This window comes from Oryctolagus cuniculus, chromosome 6 (assembly GCF_051225735.1).
Source record: "Oryctolagus cuniculus isolate XC-2025 breed Fujian yellow rabbit chromosome 6, ASM5122573v1, whole genome shotgun sequence".
Classification (NCBI taxonomy): Eukaryota; Metazoa; Chordata; class Mammalia; order Lagomorpha; family Leporidae; genus Oryctolagus; species Oryctolagus cuniculus.
The window spans coordinates 18728193-18755673 of record NC_142872.1 but is presented as its reverse complement, the minus strand read 5'-3'; the positions used below and the strand labels follow the sequence as shown (position 1 = coordinate 18755673).

Sequence of the window (27481 nt, the reverse complement as noted above, 5' to 3'; positions counted from 1 at the left end):
AAGTAACAGAAACTGTGGACCACTGTGATGTAGCTTTCAATATGCAAATCTCTTCTCTTCCAATGGCCACTCTCAGACATCGATGAATGCCTGGTGAACAGACTGCTCTGCGACAACGGACTGTGCCGGAACACGCCAGGAAGCTACAGCTGCACGTGCCCGCCGGGGTACGTGTTCAGGACAGAGACGGAGACCTGTGAAGGTAAGCATTCACCGTGCCTGGGAGCCATCCGCACCCAGGGACGCAGCCCTGCCGTCCGGGAGAGGGCACTCACGGCGTTCTGCAACCTGCACACTTTCTCATCACTCACATTTTTATGATCTTCTTGAACATACCTCATAGGCCTGAATTTTCTTCATTTCCTAACCTCACTCAGCTGACCTGCCAGCTTTAAACAGACACCATCAGTTTTGTTCCACTCAGATAAAATATCAAAAACATTTGGAACAAACTTTTTGAAGTAAAAAGAAAAAAAGGCTTGAAGGAGCATATTGTTTAACCCAAATAAATGTCAAATTTTTGTTTACTTTGTTTTCCTCATTTTAAAACCACGAGACACACAGGCCTAGGAAGTTGCCTTCTAACGGCCAAGTCAGTTACTGGCATTGATGACCTGAGTGATACACTCAAGAGTCTGGCCCAGAAAATATTTAGAGTGAATATTTGCTTCAAGTATTTTAACGAAAAGTAGTGACTTTAATTAAATTTATTACCTGAGAAAAGGGTCCTTTCCATTTGATAATTTAAAAGATAATCATTTGGTAATCATTGTAAGCCCAGTGATTCAAAGCTTCCTGTTCGTTCACCGTGTTTTTCTGCAGTGGAAGCTGCTGGAATGAATTCCGCGCTTAAGGAAGTGCACAGCTTCACTGAGAGACGAGGCACTGAGTGCATTCCGTTGCCATATTGTTTCCTAAAGCACTGAGCATTTCAGAATAATCTGCAGTGTGCCTACTAGTGATTGTCCTGTTTAAGTCTCGTTGTGGGCCCACAAAAGGATCCCCTGACGTTCTCAAATCCAGTGACTTCTCCAAGTAGTAACTACAAAGCAGAAATAATTCCGCCTTCAATTATTGTGGAATAGCCCTTCCCTCGTCTGTTAAAATTGTTTTGGAATGATGCTGCAGCCAAGAAAACTATAGTAGTAGTATAAAAAATAAAGTTTGCATTCTCTCATCTCACTGTGTAGCTTCAAAGCATTCTTGGGTTAGGACTCTTGAACAAGACCGCAAAACACAAATCACTCTGCAGAAGTCAATGAAATGCAATGGCGAAGCATATTTCTAAGTTTAGATTGTACCGGAGGGACCACCAGAAAAGCAGACATTAGCCTGAAGGGGAAGAAAAAAAAAAAAGGAAAGAAAGAAAACCTCGGGGTAACATCGCATCTTTCTCAGCTGCATCAGAACCGTTGTCCTCGACGGTCACCAGCTTTGCAGGAACCACTGAGCCCGCAGCTGCCCGCCCATCCCCAGGCAGGCGCGTGGAGGGCCTCCACAGCTGGGCAGGGGCGCGCTCTGCTTGGAGTGGCTGGCTGCAGAGTCGGAGCCTCGGTCTCAGTGTGTAACTATGGAGCTTCTGTTCCTAGGCCCAGCTCCCATTTCTCACACCTTTTCCTCCAGAAGTTCTCTGAGAAAAGGCTTCGTGGATAAGATTTCTAGGCATGTTTCCTCCCTGATTTCTGTGGAGGGGTGAGGGAAGGGATTTGGGAAGTTTTTATTTTGGCCACCGAGCCCACTGCCTAACCATTGCCCTTTAACCATTTGATCTGTCCCGTGTTGGAGGGTAGGCGGCTGTGAAACCCCCGGAAGCTTGGAGAACCAGAGCAGCTCAAGAGATGGTCTTGATTTAACCAGGAAGCTGGTGGTGATCATTAGCACTGGTCTTCCCTGTCCACACAGCAGCAGTACCCGCAGGGCTATTGTAAGAAAGACACCCAGGAGCAGCAGGGTGGGCGGGGTCCGCTCCTGCGGGTGCACATGCCCAGTGGTCAAGGGTGGTGGTCAGCTTTCCCCCTCCATTTTAATAGGAAAGATGGAGGGGAATGGAACTGAGGGTGAAAAAACCCCAGGAAGTAAGAGACGCAGCTGCTTACGTGAACAAGTAGGAAGAGCGGGAGCCACTGGTGTTTTAATAGTGTGGTGTCGAGTGATTCCACAAATATCGAGGTGACCGAATTCCAGGGCAGGCAGCAGTGAGGGTTACAAAGAACCGTCTTCAGAAGGTCCTTGTTGCTGGGGAACCTTTCTGTGATACGGAAACTATTTTATATCTGTCGCATGTGGGAAAGAACTCTTTGCTGTTAGAATAAGGAAGAAATGATAGATATTTTGGCTCTGGCTCTCTGACATTCGTGGAGATAAAATGATTTATCCTGAGAAACTTACCCAAGTAGCTCCTTTTCGTTGCTCTAAATGCACTATGAAGTTATTTGCATTTCGTTCAATGTTTTAAAGACAGTAGGCCTGAAGGCCACCGTTCTCCTGTGCCCTGGGCCTCTCCCTTATTTCCACCGTTGCGTTCCAACAGTCAAGTTGTCTGTCTGAAGCAGTTGTCCTCGGTCTGTTCTTTCTTTACCGACCTCCAAGAACTAGGCAGGGCAGGACCAGCAGAGTCACTGCAGATTCGAGATCTCGCTCTGCCTGTCTGCCGTGTTCACTCCTTTTGTTTGGCTCTCCTGTATCACCAGGCTGTTTTAGATACATAATAAATAGCCATGATGATAAAGACAGCAGTGTCCGGCTATATTTTAGATGGGAGTCACCAAAACTTTGCTTTTTTTGTTTGAGCTCTGAGAGTCTGTGAAAGTTAAAATTTTTACAGCAAGCCCTGTGGTTTAGATTGTGTTTCCAGTGACATAACTAGTTAAATGTAAACCAGATGTGCTTTGAAGTTTATTTCCAGGAATGTACAGTGAACTGTTTCAGTTCCTGGTTCCATGACATTTATTTCATAAAAACATTATACTGAAAGGAAAACTAAATAGTTGGTATTTGTAGTTGTCATTTCGTGTGTTTATAGTCTTTGAGTTCTTAATTGCTAGATTTAAAATAGAGATTTTTCAAATATATGATAATGACTTTTTTGGAGGCAGTTCTGACAAATGAAATTATATATTATCTTTTACTCACCAGCTTTTTTGTTTATCTAATTCCTTAATTACATTTTAGAGAATTCAGCACTCTAAGATAGATATTTTTATTGTAAATTTATTTACAAAATCTGCTCTTGTATTTTTCTTGTAAGAGATTTTTCTCACTAAAAATGACTTGAAAGCAAAGTACATTCATATTTTCTGAAACAATTTATACTTAAAGGATAAAATTAGTACCTGGGTACTAATTCAGAAATTTTAGAGTAATGATAGCTGTTTTCCATGGAGTTTTTAAATTTGCTTTTCAAGTCCACTGACCTGAAAACCAACTGTGAGCATTCTCTCCCGGGATCAGCTTGGCTCATATGTGACGGGAGCTGTTCAGGAGTAAGCTCTTTAGCCTTTTAGTTAGCTGTTCACAGGCTTCCCTTAGTGTAATAAAATATTTTATATGAAATGAAAAGAAATGTTTAGGGGAAAAATAAGTATTCTGTTGTACACAGTAACACGGGTGTTCAGCGTGACAGGTGCTGAGGTGTCCTGCCCTGTTAGACAATTAACCAAGGAGCAGAGGAAAATGTGTGCCACTTCTGTATATGTGCTGCCGAAGCGAGCACAAATGTATGCCACTTACGAAACTGAGAGGTTGAATCTGAATGGAAATTGTCTTCGATAACATTTCTAGTCCTTTAGCTGAAGCTTGTATTTATTTTTTCATTAACACACATGGTAAACTACTTAACTGTACAGGTCTGACATTTTCTTTGGTCACCACTTGAAAACATAAGCATACTGTAATTCTGTTGGCTTCTGATCACCCACAGGAATTGTTTGATAATGATCTATAATTTGAGGACTGAAATTAAATTAATGCTTATGAAGGATCAGTTAATTCAACAGAACTCCATCCTAAATTTTTATTTTACCAAGATTTTTTGCGGTTGAAAGGAGTTCCCAGGCTAAGCATGAGAATGTGAAAGGCTCAAGAGAGAGGAAGGTGGTAGCAGGGACTGGCGCAGAGCTCTGTACTCAGTATGGAGTGTGTGTCCCTGTTTCCTGATTGGTGTCAAGGGGTTTGGAACAAAAGCCAACATTGTGATACTTTGTCTTGAAAGCCTTCTGGGAGCTTAAATGAGGGAAACAATCATCCTTTGTTGTGCACAGCCTGTTGCCCCTGGAGTTACATCTTCTTATGGAGAAAACTCATCCAATTCATGTAAAGTTTGTAGGAATGTATTGAAGAAGGATGTCCTGTGCGCCTTCCCAATGATCCGATCCCTCTACTGCTGCTGAGTGGCCAGTCGCGTAGATGTGTGTCCGCACAGTAAAATGCAGGTCTCCGTTCCCCATTCATTTTATGCCTTGCAGATCCTTATTAAAATCACAAGAGCCAAGTGTACCAGACATTCTGGCATAGCATGGCTTGTTGGAATAATATTTTCCAGAAACACATGGCTGTTCTAACAGAATCTTTTCCTTCTGGATCGTAGATGTAAATGAATGTGAAAGCAACCCCTGTGTCAATGGGGCCTGCAGGAACAACCTTGGATCTTTCAACTGTGAATGTTCACCTGGCAGCAAACTCAGCTCCACAGGCTTGATCTGCATTGGTAAGATTCACACAGAGTGCTGGCGGTTCAGATTGAACAGCAGAGATAAGCACTCGGGTTGGCCCTCACTGTGGATAAAAAAAGAACAGGATTATAAGAAGCTAATAATCAGGAGTCTTTAAAAAATAGTAAATAGACTAAACCCTGCAGCCTCTTAAATTTTGATAGATTCTAGGGTTTCCTTTTTATATCAGTGAACGTATTATGCTGTAAGTTATAATCATTTAAATACTACACGCTCACACATGCACACACACATGTATGTGCTATCTGAAAATAATTGTTAGGCATCAATACAATCAAATCCCTGATTCATACTTCTTATAAGCAACCTTCATTGGTAAACAAAATGTGGTGGAATTTGGATTCAGTTAACAAGAGTTAGAAGATTTGAAACACAAAGAGGGAATTTGTTATTTTTTCCTTTCTCCCATGGATCATAAATTTATGGACTTAAGAGAAAGTAGCTTCTTTTTTCTCTTTTGGAAATCTCCAAGGAGAAAGATTCCACAACTTCTGAACTAACATCTTTTAATGTGTCTCAAATCACTGAAGGTGAGTTCTTAACAATGACATGGAACATATATAAAACAAAGTAAGTCTGATTTGTTTCTGTAAGGAAAAATTCAACATGTGTAAGGGAAAAAATGGTCCAGTAATTTGTTCTTGCTTCCAGTGTCTGTGGCTCCATTCAGCAGACATACCACAATCTATCATCAGTCATGTACACCTTTAAAGTGAACCAGTTGTAAATTCTAAATAGTTAGGAAGAGATTTCACTTTTGTGCCAAACAGATTGGCAGATTTTGTTTGCCTGTTATTTAGCCAAGCTGAGTTTTCACTTAATATACGTAGACAATAGAATTTTCAGTATCATGTCTGATGTTAACTGCTTAGCTGGATGCTAGCTAGAAAACAGTTTGTTACGTGAGTAGAAATTACCAAGTCCAAAACTGTCAGTGAAATCCCTGCTTTGGATGGAAACACCAGCTCTTTATCTGCAGTGAGGTGGAGCCAGTGAAACATGAGCCTTGCTGGGTTCTCCCTGTTAGGAAAGAGACTGCCTTCTGCCTGGGGCATTACTCCTTTTAATTCTGAGTTTGGGAGTGGGAGAGGGGCTGGGTTGGATTGGATAAAGCAGAAATATTTCTGCTAAGGCAAAAATTTCCAACAGAGATGGGGTCATTTTATTATGCAAAGGAAATGAACTCAGCATCAGTTAGTTAATGTGTCAGAAAACTAAATCTGTATGCCACTTGAGCATCAAAGATATCTTAGTTTCCCTTCACCATATATATTTCTATTCTTTGATCTTTTGTACTTACATTTATTAATGAAACAGAAACAAAGACTTTTATGCCCAAGTCATTATGTCATTCTCCAAGTTGCCAGCAAGGAACCACAACGTTTCTCTTAGTGTGTTAATTGTGTTCATTCATAACAGTCGAATTTGAATATCCCACACCAGAGCTGTTCAAAAAGAAATTTACCTAATATTTTTAAATTGCAGACATCACTCTAGCTACTATTTTCATTAAAAAGTGAATGATAGTTGAAAAAAGATGAAAATAAATAGTGAAATATAGGAGAAATTATCTTTTTTTAAAAGATTTTATTTATTTATTTGAGAGGTAGAATTAGAGAGAGAGAGAGAGAGAGGTCTTCCATCCACTGGTTCACTCTCCAAATGACTGCAACAGCTGGAGCTGAGCCGCTCTGAAGGCAGGAGCCAGGAGCTTCTTCCAGGTCTCCCACATGAATGCAAGGGCCCAAGCATTTGGGCCGTCTTCAGCTGCTTTCCCAGGCCATTAAAGAGAGCTGGATTGGCTTAGGGGCAGCCGGGACATGAACTAGTACCCATACAGGATGCTGGCTCTGCATGGGGAGGCTTAGCCTGCTACACAACAGCACCAGCCTCTGTCAATACATTTTTTTAATGGGAGTGCCTGCTGGCTTTCCTTTTCAGACTCCAGGTCTCTAAATATTGAACTGAATAAAAGTTCCATAACATGGTTACTAATTTAAAATTAGTGTGAAGCAATTGGACACAAAGAATATTTAAGGATTTGGGATCTGATCTTCAGACTTTCTAAATGCAAATATAAATTAAGCTAAACAATTGTACAAGTTGTGTAAAAAGACTTCTATGCTCTGGTTTATATTACTAACTATAGTAAAACATTAAATGTGTTTCAGCCATCCTGCATCTCTGAGAACTGGTTCAGGCTATGTGTAGTCCACACTGGTCTCTCTCCTCTGTGACTTAGGTCTGCACTCTGTCCTCTGTGTGCATGGAGGTGCTCAGAGCAGCCACCTCCCTGCTGTGGAACCCAGCGGACTGTTCTTGTTGTCGTCTTTGCAGTGTTTGGCACAGTGCAGCACCCATTGCTTCTCACGGTTTTTGTCTTGGGCCTTCTTGGCACAACTGTCTTCTTTGATGATTCTATATGGGTTTCTTAGTTTTCTTTGCTAAGTCTTTCTGGGCCCGCCCTCCAGTCTGAAGTGTTCCCCCAGTGAGTCCCTGGACCACTTTGCTTCTCTCTGCCGTCCTTGGAGGGCCTCTACGAGTTCCTGCTCCAGCCTGAACCTCTGCACTAATCCCAGACTTGCATTTCCAGCTGTTTGCACAGTGTCTCTGCTCAGATGTCTGATAGACACCTCAAATCATTGTCTGAAGCCAGATTCCTATATCCTGCCTTGAATGTGGGGTCTCCTATGAGCATTTCCATCTTGGCCAATGGCAGTTCCACTTTTCCACTCGCACCCACTGAAATTTGGCATCACCCTTGATGCCTTTTTCCCAAACTGAACATTAAACCTGTGAGCAAAACTCATTGATTGTGCTTGGAGTTGGCTGCTGTTTCAACCCCTTCTCCCCACCAACAACCCACAACCCAAGTCACCATTATTTCTCCTCTTGATTATTCCAGTAGCCTCTATCTTACGTTTTTTTCCCCCATACTTTCCATTCTGTCATCTATTTCTTATGTAGCCACTAGCTAATGCTTTCCAAACATAAGCAAGTGCATGTCCTTCCTTGTCGGGAAACCCTGTCTGTAAAAGTCTTGACTCCTCCACTTACTCCAAGTGAGAGCACAAGTTTTGGCCAAAGCCTGTGTCTCCCTCACCATCTTAACCTTGCTGTGCTACTTCTCCCACTGCCGTGCCTCTCACCCCCACACCTGCTCATACTTAACCTGTTTCTCACTGGAATATGTCCAACATGCTCCCGTCGGAAGTCCACTGTATTCCTGTTTGGCTGGAAGGCCCTTCTCCCACATGTCCATGTTTTTTCTTTGACTCCAGACAAATGCCCTAAGTCAGAAGATCTCTTATCTTCCTAAATAAAATAAGTGTCTCTCCCTTTTCATCCTCATGCTGCTTACTCTGCTTTGTTCTTTTCAGAGTTCTTAACGCATCCCTGACTACTAAACTACATCTGTGTGTTGTGTGCATGTGTGTGTATGCCTGCTTGTGTATGCACACACAATGATCAGAGAGATAAAAGAGCTGGATTGGTGGGCAGTGGGGGAGTGGGGATGTCTGTTGGTGGGTTGGCAACTTGTAGATGCTGATGCGGTACCCACCTAGAAGACAGGGCTCTGGAGACAGACTGTGTAGGTTTGTACCTTGATCCTCCCTGGGCAACCTTGGATAAATTAAGTGATGGCTGTGTGCCACAGTTTTCTCATCTTCAACTTGTACCTACCACATTGGAGATTTTTTAATGAGTAAATAAATATGTAGAAGGCCTTTAGAAGAGTATGTGTCACTTCCTCAATAAATATTAACAATGACTGTTACAATTTACCTTTTCTTAAAATGACTAGAGCCAAGGTGATAAATTAGTAATTATTCCAGGTTATTAAAAGAGCATTTAAATCCACAGTAGCCTTATTCACATGTCTCTTATTCACATTTCCTCTGTGCTGTGGAATTTATAGCTATAAGTCCACAGAAAGCCTATAGATGTGTTGAATTTTGAATCCCACCTGCAGTTGCCAAGGCAGGGCCAGACCAGATGAGTTCACTGGCTGTGTCTGGCCCGCAGCTCATACAGTTCCCAACCCTATTGGAGAATATCAGTAGATGTAGCTGTATAAACTAGCATGGCATGTGCGGTATAAATACATAGATACGTATATGCACTACAATGTTTGACTTGCATGTGTGTAATATATTGTAAGGTTGGTGCATGTGTTTGAAGAATATGCTCTTAAAATTTAAATTTTTTCTTGACATGAATTGTTTATATTTCTGAGCTTCAGTGTGGTATTGGTGCAACACATGCTCACCAAGAGAGGGTGATCAGCATGTCCCCTTCTTTGATGTTACTTCATGACCGGAGGTGGCTTGGAGCGTCTGTCTTCTGTTTGCTCATACAGTATAAGCTAGGTTATTACAGCTGCCCCACTGTGCTAACACCAGGAAATCATTCCTTCCATCCAACTCTGATTTGATGCCAATTCCCTCTTCTCACCGCTGTGCACACCTCCCCTGCTACCCAGCTTCTAGTAGTCACCATTCTGTGTTCAAGTTGAGTTTTCTTTTGTGAGGGAAAACACACAGTACTTATGTGTCTGGCTTCCTCCGTGAAACACGGTGTCCTCCTGTTCCGTATGTTTTGCTGCATATGACAGTACCTCATTCTTGTTTGTTTCCATTATGTGTGTCTACCTTGACGTTCATCACATGCATTCTCCTGAGGACGGACACCTTGGTTGATTGCTTACCTTGTCTGTTGTGGAAGGTGCTGCAGTAAACATGGTGGAGCAGGCATCTCTTGAATGCAGTGAATATGAATCTTTGAGATATAGAGTGGTAGGATGTCTGGTCATATGGCGGTTTTATTTCTAGTTTTGTAAAGAAGTCTCCATGCTTGGCTGGCACCACGGCTCACTAGACTAATCCTCTGCCTGCGGCGCCGGCACCCCGGGTTCTAGTTCCGGTTGGGGCGCCGGTCCTGTCCCAGTTGCTCCTCTTCCAGTCCCCGGTGCTCCTCTTCCAGTCCAGCTCTCTGCTGTGGCCCAGAAGTGCAGTGGAGGATGGCCCGAGTGCTTGGGCCCTGTACCCTCATGGGAGACCAGGAAGAAGCACCTGGCTCCTGGCTTTGGATTGGCGTAGCACACCACCAGTAGCAGCCATATGGGGGTTGAACCAACGGAAGGAAGACCTTTCTTTCTGTCTCTGTCTCTCACTGTCTAACTCTGCCTGTCAAAAAAAATTAAAAAAAAAAAGAAGTCTCCATGCTCTTTTCCACTGTCATTGTGGCTGTACTAATTTTCATTCCCACCAACGGTGTATGAATTCCCCTTTCCCCACATCCTTGTCAGAATTTCTTACTTTGTTTTTGATAATAGCCATTCTGACAGGAGTGAGGTGGTTTCTCATTGTGGTTTTGATTTGCATTTCCCTGATTCCCTGATGACTAGTGATATTGATATTGAGGGTTTTTTTTTTTTCTTTTTCTGTTTTGAGAATGGACTATTTGGGCCCTTTACCTGTTTCTTAACAGGGCTGGTTGGATTTTTTTGCTGGGTTTTTTGAGATGCTGATATGGTCTGGATATTAATCTTGACAGATAAGTGGCTGGCAAGTCTTCTCTCTCGATATATCAGGTGTCTTCACTCTGTTGTTTCCTTTGCTGTGCAGAGGGTCAGTGTCATGCAGTCTCATTCTTGACTTTTGGTGCCTGTATTTTGGAGGTTACCCAAGGCCATCATTGCCTTCACCAGTGTCTGTAACTGTTTCTGCTACGTTTTCTTACAGCAGTGTTGTAGTTTCAGTCTTACATTTAGGATTTTGATCCACCTCAAGTTCACTTTTATACATGGTGAGAGGTAGGGATCTAATCTCGTTCTCCTACCCATGTATATCCTCTTGTGCCAGCACCATTTATTAAAAAGACTATTCTTCATCCATGTGTATTCTTGGAACCTTTATCAAAGATCAGTGGCTGTGTGTGTGAATTAATTTCTGAGTTCTCTGTTCTATTCCACTGATCTGTATGTCAGTTTTTTTTAAGAATTATTTATTTATTTGAAAGGCAAAACTATAGAGAGGCAGAGGCAAAAAGAGAAGCCTACCATCTGCTGGTTCACTACCCAGTTGGCTGCAACAGCTGGAGCTGAGCCGATCTGAAGCCAGGAGCCTGGAGCTTCCTCTGGGTCCCCCACACAGGTGCAGGGGCCCAAGGTCTTGGGCCATCTTCTACTGCTTTCCTAGGCCATAGCAGAGAGCTGGATGGGAAGTGGAGCAGCGAGGACTCAAACAGGCACCCACATGAGATGCCGGCACTGCAGGCAGTTCCCTTATCCACTGTGCCACAGCCCGGCCCCTATATGTTAGTTTTTATGCCACTACCATATTGTTTTAATTACCTTAGCTTTGTAGCATGCTTCAAAATCAAGTATTGTGATGCCTCCAGCTTGCCTCCTTGCCATGGCTCAAAATGGCTTTGGCTCTCTAGATGTTTTGTGGTTCCGTGTTATGAACATTATCATTAGAATGTGGTTCCAAGTTACGAACATTATCATTATAATGATACTAATCCTTCCGACCCATGATCTAGGGATGTCTTTCCTTTTTTCGTGTGTTCTTGATAATTTCTTTCATGAGTTTTTATAAATGTACATAACATATGAATGTGTTTGAAGGATATGCTATTTAAAGTTTAAAATTCAGTCCTTTTTGTAAACACTATAAAAACGGTTTCGGTGTATGTGCCTGAATTATATTTTATTCAGAGGTTAGAGTCCTCGAACCTTTCCTATTTCTCTTCAGACAGCCTGAAAGGGACGTGCTGGCTCAACATCCAGGACAGCCGCTGCGAGGTGAATATTAATGGAGCCACCCTGAAATCCGAATGCTGCGCCACCCTCGGAGCGGCCTGGGGGAGCCCCTGTGAGCGGTGTGAACTAGGTAGGAGGCAGGGCCTGCAGCCTCTGGGCTTCCCCATGGAAGTCTTCTTCCTCAAGTAGGGCACGGTCTTTGTGGTGGATTTCCTTTGTGACCATTGTCTTTTCTGTTCAAAATTTGTCCACTTCTTGAACTGTAAGCAGACCTCAAAAAAAAAAAAGGAATCAGCTGGAATCCATGCACTAAGACCTGTTTGCATGTGTCCCAGTGGGAGAAGAGGGCCCTATTCCCTTGAGTCTTTTACTTGTTTATTTGTCATTCAGTTGCCAAAATGAAAGCAAAAATGAGTTGTAGGAAAAATGGTGAAAATCTCAATATGAGTCACCTCCTGCAGAGTTTCCACAGCAAGTCCTGCTCTGTGCTGCCTCAAGGAAGGGATGGTTGAGGTGCTGTCTCTAAAACCCCACCTTCAACGTGTATCCCATGGTTCTGTCTCTTGAGCTTAAGACTTGTGTGTTCTTTGATAACCGAGTTAAAGTGGGTCCTGTTGTTCTTTACAGACACAGCATGCTCAAGAGGGTTTGCCAGGATTAAAGGGGTTACTTGTGAAGGTGAGTATATTGAAAGTATTTAGTGCAGCACTTAAAAGTAATATTCATTCTCAGACTTCAGAGACATTTATTAAAAAGCTGAAAATGGCAATAAAAATACTCAGTATCTTCACCAAATACTTAGGCATAATACTCTTAGGAAATAGCTGAAAGTTTTCCATTTCTCCTCCTTGTGCAGTTGGGTGAATTTCATAAGGACATCAGTAGGGATTCAGGCACAGCCGGGCTGGCAAGGGAGCATGTCTGGGTTGTGCTTTAGAGACGGGCCAGGCTGTGGTCATTTTCACAGCTGGTGCCTAGGAAAGTGGGTGGCTAAGTTATGGAATATTTCTACTGAACTCAAGTAGTAATGCACATTGTATTGCAGATTGAGTATGCTATACAGGAAATAAGACTGCACCTGCTTTTTCTATTGATGACATCTCTATCCTCTGCTTGCTCCATTTTCCTGCAGATGTTAATGAGTGTGAAGTGTTTCCTGGCGTTTGTCCAAATGGGCACTGTGTCAACAGCCAAGGATCTTTTCATTGCGAGTGCCCTGAAGGACTTACGTTGGACGGTACTGGCCGCGTGTGTTTGGGTAAGACTCTTGTATAAAACAAGCCATGAATTTTCTTGTCCTTTGGGCAGTGGCCAGTCCAAAGCCATTGAGTCTGAGCTTAGGAAAACTTGTCTTAAATAAGCTATTTTGGGGAAATCACTAGAGGATATTTGATGCTGCTCAAAAATCTGTCTCAGAAGTTTTAGTTTCTTTAAAGATACATTTTAGGCAATTTCAATTTCAGTCTTTCACACTGAGTTAATGGAGCAAGGAAAGTATGTATGTTTTGCATGCAGAGGATCAAAACTACTAGCATTTGTAAAATTAACATTCACCAGCTCACTGTAGCTGAATGCTCAAGTCAGTGAGGAAACTCATGGGCAAAGTTAGATCATTCTTGTTTGAAAACATTGACTTACCCCGGCTCTTGCTTTACCAACTTCAGAGCTGAAATTTTCTTAATGCTTTATTTTCTAAAGATCTAAAATTAGGAAATGCTTTCTCTCAGCACCACATTGTATGGGATGGCAGTTTGAGCTTATTCTTTGTCAGAGTCATGTTGAACTGAACCTGAATTTCATCACTGAAAAATCTCTGTTAATTTTATATTGTATGCAAAAATATTTTTGTTCATTTGATATTTCCTCCAATAAGGTAGTGAATTTTTAGTTGGTAGAACAAGCTTGATACATAATTGTATTTGAAATGCTTTAAATTTTTTAAATTCTATTTTATTTACTTGAAATATAGAGACAGAGAAAGAAAGAGATTTTACACCTGTTGGTTAACTTCCTGGAAGTGCACAAAAGCCGGGGTTAAGCCAGGCTAAACCCAGGAGCTTGGAACTAAATCTGGGTCTCAAAACATGTAGGTAGCAGAAACCCAACTTCTTTTTTATATAAGATTTATTTTATTTATTTGGAAGTTACAGAGAAGGAGAGATATAGAAAAAAAAGAAATCCTCCATCTGCTGGCTCACTCTCCAAATGGCCACAATGGCCAGAGCTGAGCTGATCCAGAACCAGGAGCCAGGAGCTTCTTCTGGATCTCTCACATGGCTGCAAGGGCCTAAGGACTTGGGCCATCCTCCACTACTTTCCCAGGTATATTATTAGCAGGGAGCAGGATTGGAAGAGGAGCAGCCGGGACTCAAACCGGCATCCATAGGGGAAGTAGGTGCTGAAGGCTGGCTGGGTCTTTAACTTGCTGCACCACAGCACCGGCCCCCAAAACCCACCTTCTTGAACCATCACTTATTGCCCCTCAAGGTGTGCATTAGTTGGCAGTTGTATCGGGGGAGCCAAGACCCAAACCCAGGCTCTCAGATATAGGATGAGGGCTTCCCAAACAGTGCCTTAACTGCTGTGCCAAACACCCACCCTTGTATTTGAAACTTAAACATGTAAACAATGACAGTGTTGCATTCAAATATTTAAACATGTCAGTGTTTTTTAAGTTAGAGATGAAAAAAATAGTTTTCAATACCATACAGTTTAGTTTGATAAGCATGGATATCAGTTTAAATGAATCTTTGGCAGCATATTTAAATTTGGATTGAAAACGTGACTAAAAACATATGGAATTATTTTAAAATTATTATATCCGATGTTCAAAAATAAAAATTCTTCTCAGATTTTTCAATTTTTAAAATTCTCCTAAAATTATCTACAGTGTTTAGGCAAACTGAGTGTCTTGAGAATAACAAAATAGCATCAGTGTGGTCAATGACTAATGAAATTAAGTTGTCATCAGTAACCAAAGGAAGATATGAAGGCAATAACATCACGAAAAATCAAAGGCTTTATAATATTTTAAAGCTATAGTAGATTCTTGATTCTTGTACTATAGTTAAATGTTTTGTCGCTGAATTATGCTACATTGATTTGTTCTTTTTGGGGGATGTGAGTGTTTCAAGAAGCAGTAGGCGTATGAAAATATAAGTGGTCTAAGGACAAATATAGGGGCAAACCGCTCTGACAGCATCCTCTAAGTCAGGGATCCCGAACGGCCAAGTACGCACATTATTCAAGTCAGGTGGTAACAGGGGCAGTGGGGACTGTGGAACACACTGGGGACGGGGCTTCAAACAGGTCAAGGAAGGTGGAATTAGAAGAGTTTATTTGGGAGCAAAAGCTGTTGAAATCCATGCACAGGAGGCATCTTCAAAGAGTTCATGGAAAATGCAAGTCGTGAAGAAACCGTGCATGAATTTCAACCTTTTTTTAATAAAATAAACTTCACTGTTAATTCCCTTTTCCTATTTTTTTTAATTACCCTCATACTATCCAAAGATTTTCAAAACTCTGTTCTAACATCTGTGCCAGCCGATCACAGCTTCCCAGGCGGGCTGTGGCCCGTGGGCTGGCTCTTTTGATTCCTGATGTGAACACTGATGTGAAAGGAACGGGATTCCTCTTGTAGGTGATTGTCACATTTTATAGACTGAGTTCAGCTATCCTGTTCTCTCCCAATTGATTCCTGAATGGCTTCTTGAACAGATTACTTCGTTGACTTCAGAAGTAGGAGGACCCAAGCCAGAGCTCTCAGACCAGCTGTAGCTAGTTACATAAAGCTCTCACGTCTTGTGAGTGTCTTTTCTTCCTTGGGGTTAGGCGAGCTGGCTGTAACGGAGGCCAGCCCCTGGGAGCCCTGTGAGAGAGAAGCTTACCAAATGACTGCCGCGTTTCACACCGGCACAAAGTGTGGCTTTTTGGTGACTGTTAATACACATTCAGGGTGGAATCACCTATTGTGAATTCCTGTGTTCAGTCTCCTGGTTCAAAACAAAAACTGATCACCATAATTTTCTCTTTAAAAATTGTACTTTCTGATTACAATACTTGGAAATGCATGTAACTGGAGGCTAAAGACAGTTGCTGAAGGTGATAATACCTTTGGTTGAGAACATGAAATCATCAATGTTGACAGTTACTGAAATAGCAAGTGTATTAATTTGTTTACATCAGGGATTTGTCTTTCCCTCTTTTAAATAGTTTTCAGGTTAGCAAAGGGTTTAATGGCTTGAAATGCTATTGTCAAAGCAGTCTTGTTACGTTGGTCAAAGAAAATCCTTTCTGAACTCAAGCTTGTTTGTAATTGAAGAGCCAAGTGTTTGACTGTGGTTGTACCAGCAGCTCTCCTGGCTGACAGGTGGCTATGTTATTTGTAGATTGCTGGTTTACCCTGTTTCTGTTTACTGATGTTTTAGAGTCCTGAAATAGTGCCATGTTGCAAAATTGTAGGGAAATGTGGCATTCAAATAGCTTAGTATGTTAGTAGAGATTTGCATAATAATGGGCAAAAACTATGTTGGAAAAGGTAAATTTGGCAGGGAAAAAAATGATGAATGCAATAATAGCATATTTTCCTCCCGCAATGTAATTTTAAGTTATACCAAACAGGTTTATGTTTATGACCCAGATCTGATGGAACTGCCCCAGAGCCACTTTAAACAGTTTGGTGAACCATAAAAACTTGTCACTGAAATAGATTCTTTTTCTCATTCTGAGCAATACCAAAAAAAGGGGAGAAACGCAGGTGGTGACAGGAAGGAGCCAAGTCACAGGGCCTCCTCATCCTGGAGGTTGCCTGGGAGACTGGTGATACTGCAGAGGTCCCAGCTCTGCTGTCGTCAGTGACTCTTACAGTGGAGACTGTTCCCGCGGCTTGGGGCTGAGTCTCACCCACCCAGGGTCTCCCCAGGGCCCTGCAGAGGCTCTGGGTGCCGATGTCGAATGAGCGCGCGGTCATGTGGCACCTGTGACTCCGCTCTCTCTGTAGACATCCGCATGGAGCAGTGTTTCCTCAAGTGGGATGAAGATGAATGCATCCACCCCGTCCCTGGGAAGTTCCGCATGGACGCCTGCTGCTGTGCGGTCGGTGCTGCCTGGGGCAGCGAGTGCGAGGAGTGCCCCAAGCCTGGCACCAAGGAGTACGAGGCCCTGTGCCCCCGGGGGCCCGGCTTTGCCAACAGAGGGGATGTTCTGACCGGGCGACCATTCTACAAAGGTAACCATGGTGCCTTTGCACCAACACAGTACTGTCCACGTGTCCCAGAGAATCGGTTTAGCTTTAAACATCTGATTCAGACTTCATTTTCTTTGTTGCATCTGCTTTGTGGCCGGCCTCATGACTGCTCTCCAACAGGGTACTGAGGCAGAAGTCAGAACAGGCGGCTGGCCCTGCTCTTCCCAGTTCCCCACTTCCCACCTCCCCTCTTCCCAGTTCCCCTGCTTTCCTTTGCACAGCCAGAGATGTGGTCCTGAGAGCAGCATTGGTGGGAGAAAGTTCTCTGTCCCCACATCTTTCAGGAAGCAAATGGTCAGAAACGAAGGGATTAATGCTCTCTACTGAGAGCAATCACTCTCACAGTGGAAACTTTGCTTCAGTGGGATCATTGCAAACTGTCCCAGATCTCACTGGGCAGGTGATCATTCACCCTCAACACGGTGGCCTGGCCTGCTGATAGCAGCCTGCTCTACAGCCCAGATTTATTTTGCTTCAGATATCAATGAATGCAAAGCCTTCCCTGGAATGTGCACCTACGGCAAGTGCAGAAACACAATCGGAAGCTTCAAGTGCCGCTGCAATAGTGGCTTTGCTTTGGACTTGGAGGAGAGAAACTGCACAGGTGAGGCTCCTTCCTTTTAGTGGGTAAAACGTGGTGCTGTTTGTCTTTGTGTGAAGATGCCGGCTTGCATTGCCCACGCTGTCACTGGAATGTTGGAAATTTTTACTTTTATTTATTTTCCTACACTTAGAGTGTTCCCGGTGAGCTTGTGAGAGAGCTCCAAAGTGGCACCTAATGTTAGTTGTTTTGCATACAGGAAAGACATCAAAACAAGATTTCTAGAATGTATGAGGACGAAGAATATGCTCATTGAATCCGCAGTAGTTAATTAAATAGTACAGTGCTGAAATTTTAAAATTTATAATAAATAAATTAACAATATATTTTTCTCATCTGTGAACAGTATTCTCAGTAATTCAGCTTTGTCCACCATCCATAGCCATGACCACTGCGTTTAGTTTGGAAACAAGTACCAGATTTTTGTGTCAGATAATATAACATATTATTCCAATGCTTGAACATATGTCCAAGATCTTATTTTTTGAACTCTCTTTATTATTTGAAAGAGAGAGACAGAAACAGATACAGAGAGATCTTGCATCCACTAGTTCACTCTCCAAATGCTTACAACTAGGCCAGGCCAGAGCTAGGAACCCAGAAGTCAGTCCAGGCTCCCCTTGAGGGCAGCAGGGAACCAAGGACTTGAGTTATCACCGGCACCTCCTCCCAGAAGGCACTTCAGCAGGGAGCTGGAATCCAGAGCAGAGCCAGGACTCAGACCCGGGGTGCTATGAAATGGCGTGCGGGTGTCCCTCGTAGAGTCTTTACTGTGCTAAATGCCCAGCAGACCCCTCTTCATGACCATTCTGGAGTTTTCCCCTTTTTTGTGATACCGTGGAATTGTCTGCCGTGGCTCCCTCCTGTCCTATGCAGAGCTGGCCTAATCTGCCCGAGGTGTTGGACAGCTGTGCTGGGGTCTTCTGCAGTGCCGCTGCCTTGACGCTCAGCTCCACCGCCATGCAGATCCCCCACCACTGTGTTCCCCACTTGGACAGCGGCACTTCCTGTGGGGAGAATCTGAGCAGAGCCGACGACCCAGAATCCCGCACTGCCGCCCAGGCTCCCCGCTGCTTAGGCCCACTTACCCACCCGACGACCCAGAATCCCGCACTGCCGCCCAGGCTCCCCGCTCCTTAGGCCCACTTATCCAGCCCTGCGCCCTTCCTGCGTTCCCCTGCCTCCGGCTTGCTGACCTCTTGTCCTAGCCCGCAGGTCCCTGCCTGTTTCCTTCCTCTTTGCTGGTAGCCAGCGCCCTTCACGCACAGTGCACAGCCATCGGAATGGCTCCCTTTGGCTCCCAGCTCCCCTCCTCCAGCTGCAGAGGTGATGCGCTCCCTGCTTCTGCGGTTGCTCCCCTGCTCTGGCTCTCTGCCCTGCTGCAGCTGCAGGTTCTGGCTCAGCAGGGTCACACCCCTCTCATCACTGGACCCTTTACCTCCGCTGTGAGCAGGCTCACAGGGCTTCCTCCACCCTTTATTCCCTTCAACCACAGTCCTGTTTTCCCACTTTATGACTTCTCAGCCTTCTCTCCTAACCACGATTTTGATTTCCTGTTAGGCACATCTGCATACTCTTGAAAAACACCTTTGTTGAGTCAATATAAACAATCCCTGTGGTGCCTGCACTCCTTGACCTGTGCTGGCCGGACCCTCCTTCAGGTCTTCCTCTCTCTCAGTGTCTGTGGCCCTTCCCTGTCCCATGGCCTTTCTGTGCCCCTCCCTAGCCTTCCCAGCTCCTTCCTGCCGCCCCCTCCCCTGGGTGTTGGCCAGTCCTGGCTGTCCCACATTCAGCCTCTCCAAGTTCACCTGCCATCCCAGCTGAGTACTATATGCTCACCTTCCACTCAGCCTGAGTTCCTCTCCTGGGCTTCTCACTTCTGTCTGGACGGTTTCCCTTTGCTCCAAGGCTCCTTCTGCCCCAGCTCGGCCCTGCACTTCCTCCCACTACGGGTTACCCTGTGTGTCCTCATAGCATCGTCGCCCTCACTGCTGATGGCTCCATCTTAACTTTGACATGTCTCATTCCTGGTGGGCAAGTGGGAACGTTGTGCAGAATCCTCCAGCACAGTGGCTTTTTTGAGTACTTAGGCTATTTCTTCTTAAGGCAGATGTGGGATAAGCGCCTCAGGAAAAAGAAATTACTCTTGAGATCAGCAATGAGGAAGAGAAGGGGGGGAAGCAGGTGTGGCCAGCAGAGGCTAGGCTGAAGTGCAGTGGCACCAAAGTGCTCATCCCAGGCCACCGTGCACTTTGGCCCATCAGAGCCATCGTGAGGACAGCAAAGGGGCTGGCAGGTACGTCCCCACATGACCAACCTTGGACACCTGCCCATGGAGGATGTGGCTGTGGGAAGGAGGTTCTCTCAGCTGAAGCATCAGCCAAAGTTAAGGGACATCGAGGGCTTTCTGTAGCAGCACTCCCAACAGCCCAGTGGGCGTGGACCTGGGCCCCCAATCTCAGCAGCTGCTGCGCTGCGGGCTCCTCCAAGGTCTTCCAGCCGGTGAGGGTTCTCGGTCAGATTCTCCGTTTCCACAGCCATCGGCGTTATCATCCCCAGGCAGGGCTGCGATGGTGGAGCTTCCCACGAAACCACTTGCACTGTCGCAGGCCGGCCTGGGCCTGGACAGAGGCCGCAGAGCGCGACCCCCCCCCCCCCCCCCGCCCGGCCCCGTCTCATCTTGGGAGTGGCAGTGACAGTCGCTTAATCTCTCTGACACTTTTTCTGTTACTGTGCAAGAGAGACTTGTGGGCAGCCCTGCCTTGTTTGGAGACAGGAGGTGATCTTCCCTGGGCACTGCTGGCTGCCTTCCTCATAGCGTGTAGGAGGCCGCCTCCGTGAGCCTGCCCATCCAGCTGTCCTTACGCTCGCATCAGCTCCGCACTGTGATCAGCAGCTGATGGTCTTGGAGATGTGTTGCCTTTCTACAGCTTATGCATTTGTGTCTGGCTTCTCTGTTCTACATCTGTTGAGCTAGAATGTCTCTTCTTTTTAAGATTCATTTATTTATCTGAAAGCCTGAATTAGAGAGAGAGAGAGCAGATGGGGAGAAATCTTTCATCTGCTGATTGACTCCCCAGATGGTTGCAGTGGCCAGCGTTGGGTCAAAACGACACCAGCCAGGAGCCATAACTTTCTGTGTGTCTCCTGCATGGGTAGCAGGGGCTCAAGCACTTGGGCCATCTTCTGCTGCTTTCCTCTGGCCATTAGCAGGGAGCTGGATTGGAATTGGAGCAGCCGGGACACAAACCTGCACCCATATGGGATGGTTGCAGTGGAGGTGGGGGCTTTTCCCTGCAACACCAGAACACCTGCCCGTTTTGAGCTAGAATTTCTATCCATCCTTCTAGGACCAAGTCAAAAGCTACCTCCTCCAAAATACCGCTTCTTTTTGTGAAGAAAATAAGATTGATATATTTATTTGAAAGGCAGAGTTACAGACCGGGTGGGGGAGGGGAGGGTGGGAGTTTTTCTACTTGCTAGTTCATTCCCCAAATGGCAGCAATAGCCAGGACTGAGCCAGATGGAAGCCAGGAGCCTAGAACTCCCTCCAGGTGTCCCACATGTGTGCTGAAGTCCACGTTCTTGGGCCGTCTTTCACTGCTTTCCCAGGTGCATTAGCAGGAAGCTGTATCAGAAGTGGAGCTGTCAGGTCTTGAACCTGTGCCCATATGTGATGCCAGTGTTGCAGGTGGCACCTGGTGTGCCACAGCACCCACTCTCTGTGCTGAGCAAGGACTGTTTGTTGTAATTCTATGATATGAGTTCCTTTATGGAGAAGGGACGTGATTTCCTACAGACCCTGCAAGCAGTGGACCAGAAACTGCGTCCAAGCATCTGGGTGGGCCTGGAGCCCTTACTCTGCGCATAACACCTCCCAGCAACTGGAAGTTGTCTCTGCTCTCCTAGTTCCTCGTGTGACTCCTCCCGCCTCCTCCTAGGTGCTGGTGAATAAGAAGAGAATTCATGTGCGTGTTACCAGCTGCTGTAGTTGATGAGGTTTTTTTGTTTTAAAGGACGTACTTACTTTTTAAAAATACATTATCGCCTGTGATTAGGGAAGTATTTTAGGAATGGAAGTGGGAAGGAAGCAGGGAATGGGTCCCCCAAGAGCACCACCACAGATCATCTACTGACTAAATACTGTGATAGACAAACCTCACAATTAAATAGCTGATGATAGAAGTATTTTCCCCACTATAACAAATTTTGTCTAATAGGTAATATTTTCATAAACATTTTACATAAGCATGATTTCTCTATTGAAACATCTTTTTATAGAAATGTTTTTTGTTTGTTTTTTTTATACTTGAAAGGCAGAGTTACAGAGAAAGAGGGAGATCTGCCATTGGCTGATTCACTACCCCAAATGGCCAGGGCAGGGCCAGGCTAAAGCCAGGAGCCTGGAATTCCATCCAGTTCTCCCACATGGGTTACAGGGGCCCAGACACTTCGGGCATTTTCCACTGTCTTCCCAGGCACATTAGCAGGAAGTTGGATTGGACATGGAACAGCAGGGACTCCATTCCGTGTTCATATGGGATGCCGGCATCACACATGGTGGTTCAACTTGCTGTACCACAACCCTGGCCAGGAATCTTAGTTACAGACGTGGGGTATTTCACAGAGAATCCTGTTTGGTGGAATAGAGATGCTTCTGTAGGATACTTTTCTTTGCTGTAGTATAGACAAAGCGACAGATGAATGAAGTTTCTTGATTTTTAAAAAAATTAGGTCAGTGGGCCTTTCACAGCAGATTGGCACAGAAACTCAGACTGGGTGGTGTCCCATGGCCTGGCCCCAGCCATGCACTCTCAGGCACATGTGAGTCCACCGTCTTCCTCGGAGGCGGCTTTGTGTGGTCTGCCAGGGGCAGCCCCCGGTCTCCACACGGTGCCCCAGAGTGGCACGGCAGAGCCAGCAGGGCCTTCGAGTCGCACGCAGCCTGGGTGCCTGCCTCGTCTGCCACAGTTGCTTGCTTTGTCCTTCCATTACCGTTTCTAAGCCACAGAGTCCAGAATTCCAGAACTCTTACAGGCACCGCTTGCCAGTTGGCTGTGGCAGTTTTGGCAGTTGGGGCAAGGAATGTGCCTGAGGCCTCGTCCCCGCTGCTAGTCTCTGGTTTCTGCTGGCGTTTCAGGCATGCATCACCTGCCCGTGGAGGGCCCGGTCCCCTCCCTGGCCTTGGGTGCCTTCTCCTCTCAGTGCCTTTTTTCTTTCTCTTAACCGACGGGCATCAGACATCGACGAGTGCAGGATCTCCCCCGACCTATGTGGCAGTGGAGTCTGCGTCAACACGCCGGGCAGCTTTGAGTGCGAGTGCTTCCACGGCTACGAAAGCGGGTTCATGATGATGAAGAACTGCATGGGTAAGCGGGGCCGTTCCTGCCCGCCAGCCTCCGGCAGCCTGACGCACACCCCTGCGCTCCAGTCTCCACACAGGGCCATGGCGAGGAGAAAGAGGAGACCAGCTGCAGACAGAAGCTGAGTCCTTGGGGAACCCCCACCCCTTGGTGCCTTAGGGACAGAGAGCTCCTGGGACTGAATTATGCCTACTGATAGAATCTGAAATCTGCACCCAGGCTGTTACCCAGAGGGAGTTCATGTACAAGGGATGGTGGCATTGTGTGGTGACCCCGGAGATTGTGTTCAGCCAGGCTAACCCAGGTTGTTTTCCTGAGCTCCGTGTTACTGCAAACCCGGTAGATACCCCCAACCTCTTAGCCCTCTGCTTGATTTTCAGGGGTGTTGGGACCTGGCTCATGGAACATAGTAGGTTAGGAGTTTCAGGTTGTCTTTCCCTTTGATTTGAGACGCAGGCACCGGAGCACTGACAGCCGCAGGGTGACTCAGCCTCCAGTCCAGGCTCTCGTGAGCTCGTTCATTTCATGTGGGCAGATTTCTCAGTAACTTCCTCCTAACGCAGGATCCCCCCGGGTGTGCTGCTGGTTGTAGAAAACGTGAGGCGCCCGTGACCCACGCCTAGTCAGTGTAGCTCTTGCCTTGAGTCACGCACTTGCCTCGGGAAATGTTCTTTGTCCCATGCTGTTTGCGTGAATAATGGATCTCACGTTTTTACCTTTCAGACATTGACGAATGTGAACGTAACCCTCTCCTTTGTAGGGGTGGCACCTGCGTGAACACTGAGGGCAGCTTCCAGTGTGACTGCCCCCTGGGACACGAGCTGTCACCATCACGGGAGGACTGTGTGGGTGAGTTTGTCTGATACAGATCAGAGATCCGTGCTGGCAAACTTGGCGGGCACGTGAAATCCCGCTTATCACATGTGTTGGAAATTCAGAGAATGTGGGATGGATTTCCGGCTCTGATGATGCTGCCCTTATCTCTGTCTTGTATCGTGTCTGACGAGTAACTGTACGAGGATGTGTGTCACACTGCTGTTGTATTGCTGTTCTTTTGGGACTGCATTGTTAGTATTAGCTTACTTTTGGGTGTTTTTAGGTACTTCTCAACACAGGAAGGCCGGTTTATTGTTGAATAGGCAATTTAAACTGTGCATGACACCTGTCCAGGCACAGAGACACACACACACACACGGTGAAAACACAAACTAGTGAGATGACATCTGCCTTGTCAACACATACGTTGGTTTACCTAATCGTCATTCCTATGGAGAGAGCACATAGCACCCATTGGTTTATAGTTTTCAGTAACGCAAATTAAAATAAATAAGCACATGAGGGCCTGTTGTCCTGTCTCTGTTTGGTGGAGTTGGCTGTCTTTGCTCAAGTTATGTAGGCAACAGTTGACCACCTGGTGAAGCCCAGGTGAGCTTGCCAGTGTAGATGCATGCGTTACGTAGTCGTAAGCTGTTTTCTGGCATATGCTGAATCTCTGTGCTCTAACGTGTTGGCTCTAGCTATATATGGCTATGTAAATTTGATTTAAATGGATTATCTTAGTCACACCACACACAGTTCAAATGCTTGCGGGCAGCTGCAGCTACACGTGAGACGGTCCTTCTTCTGTCACTGTAGGACGTTTCCCTCAGCAGCGCTATTGTCGATAGATAGATAGCCCAGGAGACCATCCCAGTCTTTCAGTCAGCCACATTCTTGATGGGGTCAGTGATTTGGCTGTTGCCTAAGACTGTGATTCTGTGTATTTCCTCTAGATATTAACGAGTGCTCGCTGAGTGACAATCTCTGCAGAAATGGAAAGTGTGTGAACATGATTGGAACCTATCAGTGCTCTTGCAATCCTGGATACCAGGCCACACCGGATCGCCAAGGCTGCACAGGTGAGCGGAGACCCAGCAGGCCTGAGACTCCTCTTTTTCAACTTATCTAGGGAAACTTGGCACTGAGTAGATAAGGAAGCCTATGAGAGCCTTTTGTCCCAAAAATGAACCCCAGGGTTGGGGAGGTCTCTTGGATGCCATGGTTTGCTGGTTTCATATAGGCCACAGTGGTCCTACAGCAGTATATACCTGAACCCCACTGTACTTGGCAAGCTGTTTTCTGTGGAGTTACTGGAGGAAATTCAGATGGGATGATGCCTCAGAGGACAGAGAGCCATGGTACAGTGCTAAATCAACACAGTCAGGAGACCACACAAAGCCACTGAAGCATCGTCTGTTTAAAAAGAAGGAAGGCTGTCTTCTGCCTGTGTTAGGGAAGTAACCGCCATAGGTCACGTGGCTGCAATGCTGTTTTCCCAGATATCGACGAGTGCATGATAATGAATGGAGGCTGTGACACGCGGTGCACCAACTCGGAAGGAAGCTACGAATGCAGCTGTAGCGAAGGCTATGCCCTGATGCCGGATGGGAGGTCCTGTGCAGGTACAGACAGCACACACCTCAGACGCCAGGTCTGCAGTGCCCCAGAAATAAGGTTCCGCGTGCTGTGCGGTGAACATGCACAGGGAGACGTACTGGAGGTTGCCGAGAGGCGTGCTTGTTTTCATCCGGTGTCAACTTTGTGTCCTCAGATATCGACGAGTGTGACAACAACGCTGATATCTGTGACGGGGGTCAGTGCACCAACATCCCCGGAGAGTATCGCTGCCTCTGCTATGACGGCTTCATGGCTTCCATGGATATGAAGACGTGTATCGGTGTGTACCATGAGCAAGGAACAGTGTTTACTCCCACACAGATGCACAGAGAAATGCAAGCCTCTGTTCTAGAAACATGAAGTCTGAAGAATTATTATAAAAAAAATCCTTAAATAGTAAATTTATCTGCTATGCTATGTCTTAGAAGCGTATTGTATTTCAGATTTTATCTGTGTATTCAGCTTTATGCTGTTAACAGACATCTTTTCAGTGAGCTTTGGTACAAAAAGTAGTAACCAAAATATCGAATGTGCATTTTCTAGATGTGAACGAGTGTGACTTGAACTCAAACATCTGCATGTTTGGGGAATGTGAGAACACCAAGGGGTCCTTCATTTGCCACTGCCAGCTGGGTTACTCGGTGAAGAAGGGCTCCACCGGCTGTACAGGTAGGTGTCAGCCCTGGGTTCTCCAGATTGCAGCTCCATAGATTGCAGGCCAACCTTCTGTACCGTCTCAGACCAGCTGCCCACACCCAGGCTGTGCCTGCGCAGGCACTGGGTAGCTAAGGGAGTGTGCAAAATGCACTGGACACCTCTTCTGTAGATGCACAATCAGCCACGCCCTAGAGAGCCAGCCTTGGGCTGGCAGAGGGGGTGAGTGAGTGAGGCATCTGGTACCAGGGTTCTCCTGTTTCCCTGGTATCTCACTATCGTACTGCAGCTGCTGCCCAAAGGGAACCCCACACAGAGAGCAGGGGTGGGGAAGGCCCAGGAGGGAGCCGGCTCTTGCTGAAGTTTGCGGCTTTTCCCAACGATGGGCAGTTGCCCTTGACCTTTCCCTTCCTTTCCCCCATAATTCCCTCCCTCTTTCTCTTTTCTCCATTTGCTTTTGGCTTCTCATCTCTCTACCTAGATTTCCTATTATTTTCCTGCCCTCTTTATTTGCTCACCCCAACCCCTCTATTCCTTGTTCGTTTTTCTCTATTGAACAGCTTGAGCCCTTTGCATGTAACTGAGGCCAGAGCAGGCCGAAGTCCTGGTGTTGTGCCAGGTGTCCCTCAGTGCTCAGTTCAGGCCAGTGGATGGTGTTGCGCACAGGGCAGGTGGGGGTGGTTCCAGCTGCAGCCAGGCCTGTAGGCTGACCCCTCTAAGAAAAAAAGTCACAAAGGAAAGTGTATTTGTCATGTTTGGCACTAGCAGAGCTGATGTGACGCTGAAGTGTGAGTATGTGCATGGTTGCAGCAGCTACAATAGGTAATGCGTGAGCCAAGTAAAACATACCATTGTTTACATTCTAGGAAGCTTTGGGAAACCAAATTTATGTAGTTAATGGATAGTCACACACACATTTACTTATTTACATAGTCAAGTGTCAAAGACAAGGAAGCGTTCTGGGAAATGTGTTATTGAGTGATTTTGTCGTATGCAAGTGTAATAGAATGAGCTTGTAGAAACTGAAACAGTCACAGTGTCACTGGGGAGTACAATCCTATGGCACCACTGTCACATATGGGATTCGTCATCAACCAGAGTGTTGCCATGTAGCACGTGACTGTGTGTGTAGACGTGAAGGTATAATATTTATGCACATTCACACACACACGGGCAAAAGCATCTGGTCATTTCACAGATAACATTTTCAGTGAATTTTTTTTCTATACTCTGAAATAGAAGCAAAAACTTAAAATGATAGTTTTTAAGAATTTTATAAAGCAATACATTGATTTTTAAAATGACACATGATTGTGTTTTCTTAGAATAGACTATTTTCTTTTTTTTTTTCTTTCTCTTCTTTTATTTTTTTTTATTTTTTTTTTCATTGTGTAATGTGATATTTTTTTTATCTTTTATTTAATGAATATAAATTTCCAAAGTACGACTCATGGGTTACAATGGCTTTCCCCCCCATACCGTCCCTCCCACCCACAACCCTCCCCTTTCCCACTCCCTCTCCCCTTCCAGAATAGACTATTTTCTAAAAGTCAAGCTTGTTCTTACATTCATGAGCTATGCACAGTATTTACTACTGAGAAGGAATAACTCTGTTCTTAGAAGTAAGGTTTCTGTTGACATCTGTGATCTGAGGTCCTCTACCTGGATTCTGGTCTGGATCTGGGC

The 27481-nt window shown here is 45.5% G+C and overlaps 1 protein-coding gene across 2 annotated transcripts in view; it reads left to right on the top strand.

Annotated features, from left to right (window-relative positions):
• Positions 1-27481, top strand: part of FBN2 (fibrillin 2) — a 236114-nt gene that overhangs the window by 143445 nt on the left and 65188 nt on the right. For both annotated transcript variants that reach the window (XR_016235341.1, XM_002710087.6), the window contains exons 19-31: positions 77-202; positions 4586-4705; positions 11489-11626; positions 12124-12174; positions 12629-12754; positions 16496-16723; positions 17220-17345; positions 22583-22711; positions 23429-23554; positions 24478-24603; positions 25024-25146; positions 25296-25421; positions 25685-25810. Coding sequence is in view for 1 of the 2 variants with exons in the window: in XM_002710087.6 (XP_002710133.2) it covers positions 77-202; positions 4586-4705; positions 11489-11626; positions 12124-12174; positions 12629-12754; positions 16496-16723; positions 17220-17345; positions 22583-22711; positions 23429-23554; positions 24478-24603; positions 25024-25146; positions 25296-25421; positions 25685-25810 (1671 nt within the window). In the remaining variant the exon portion in view is untranslated. The remainder of the gene's footprint in view (positions 1-76; positions 203-4585; positions 4706-11488; positions 11627-12123; positions 12175-12628; positions 12755-16495; positions 16724-17219; positions 17346-22582; positions 22712-23428; positions 23555-24477; positions 24604-25023; positions 25147-25295; positions 25422-25684; positions 25811-27481) is intronic.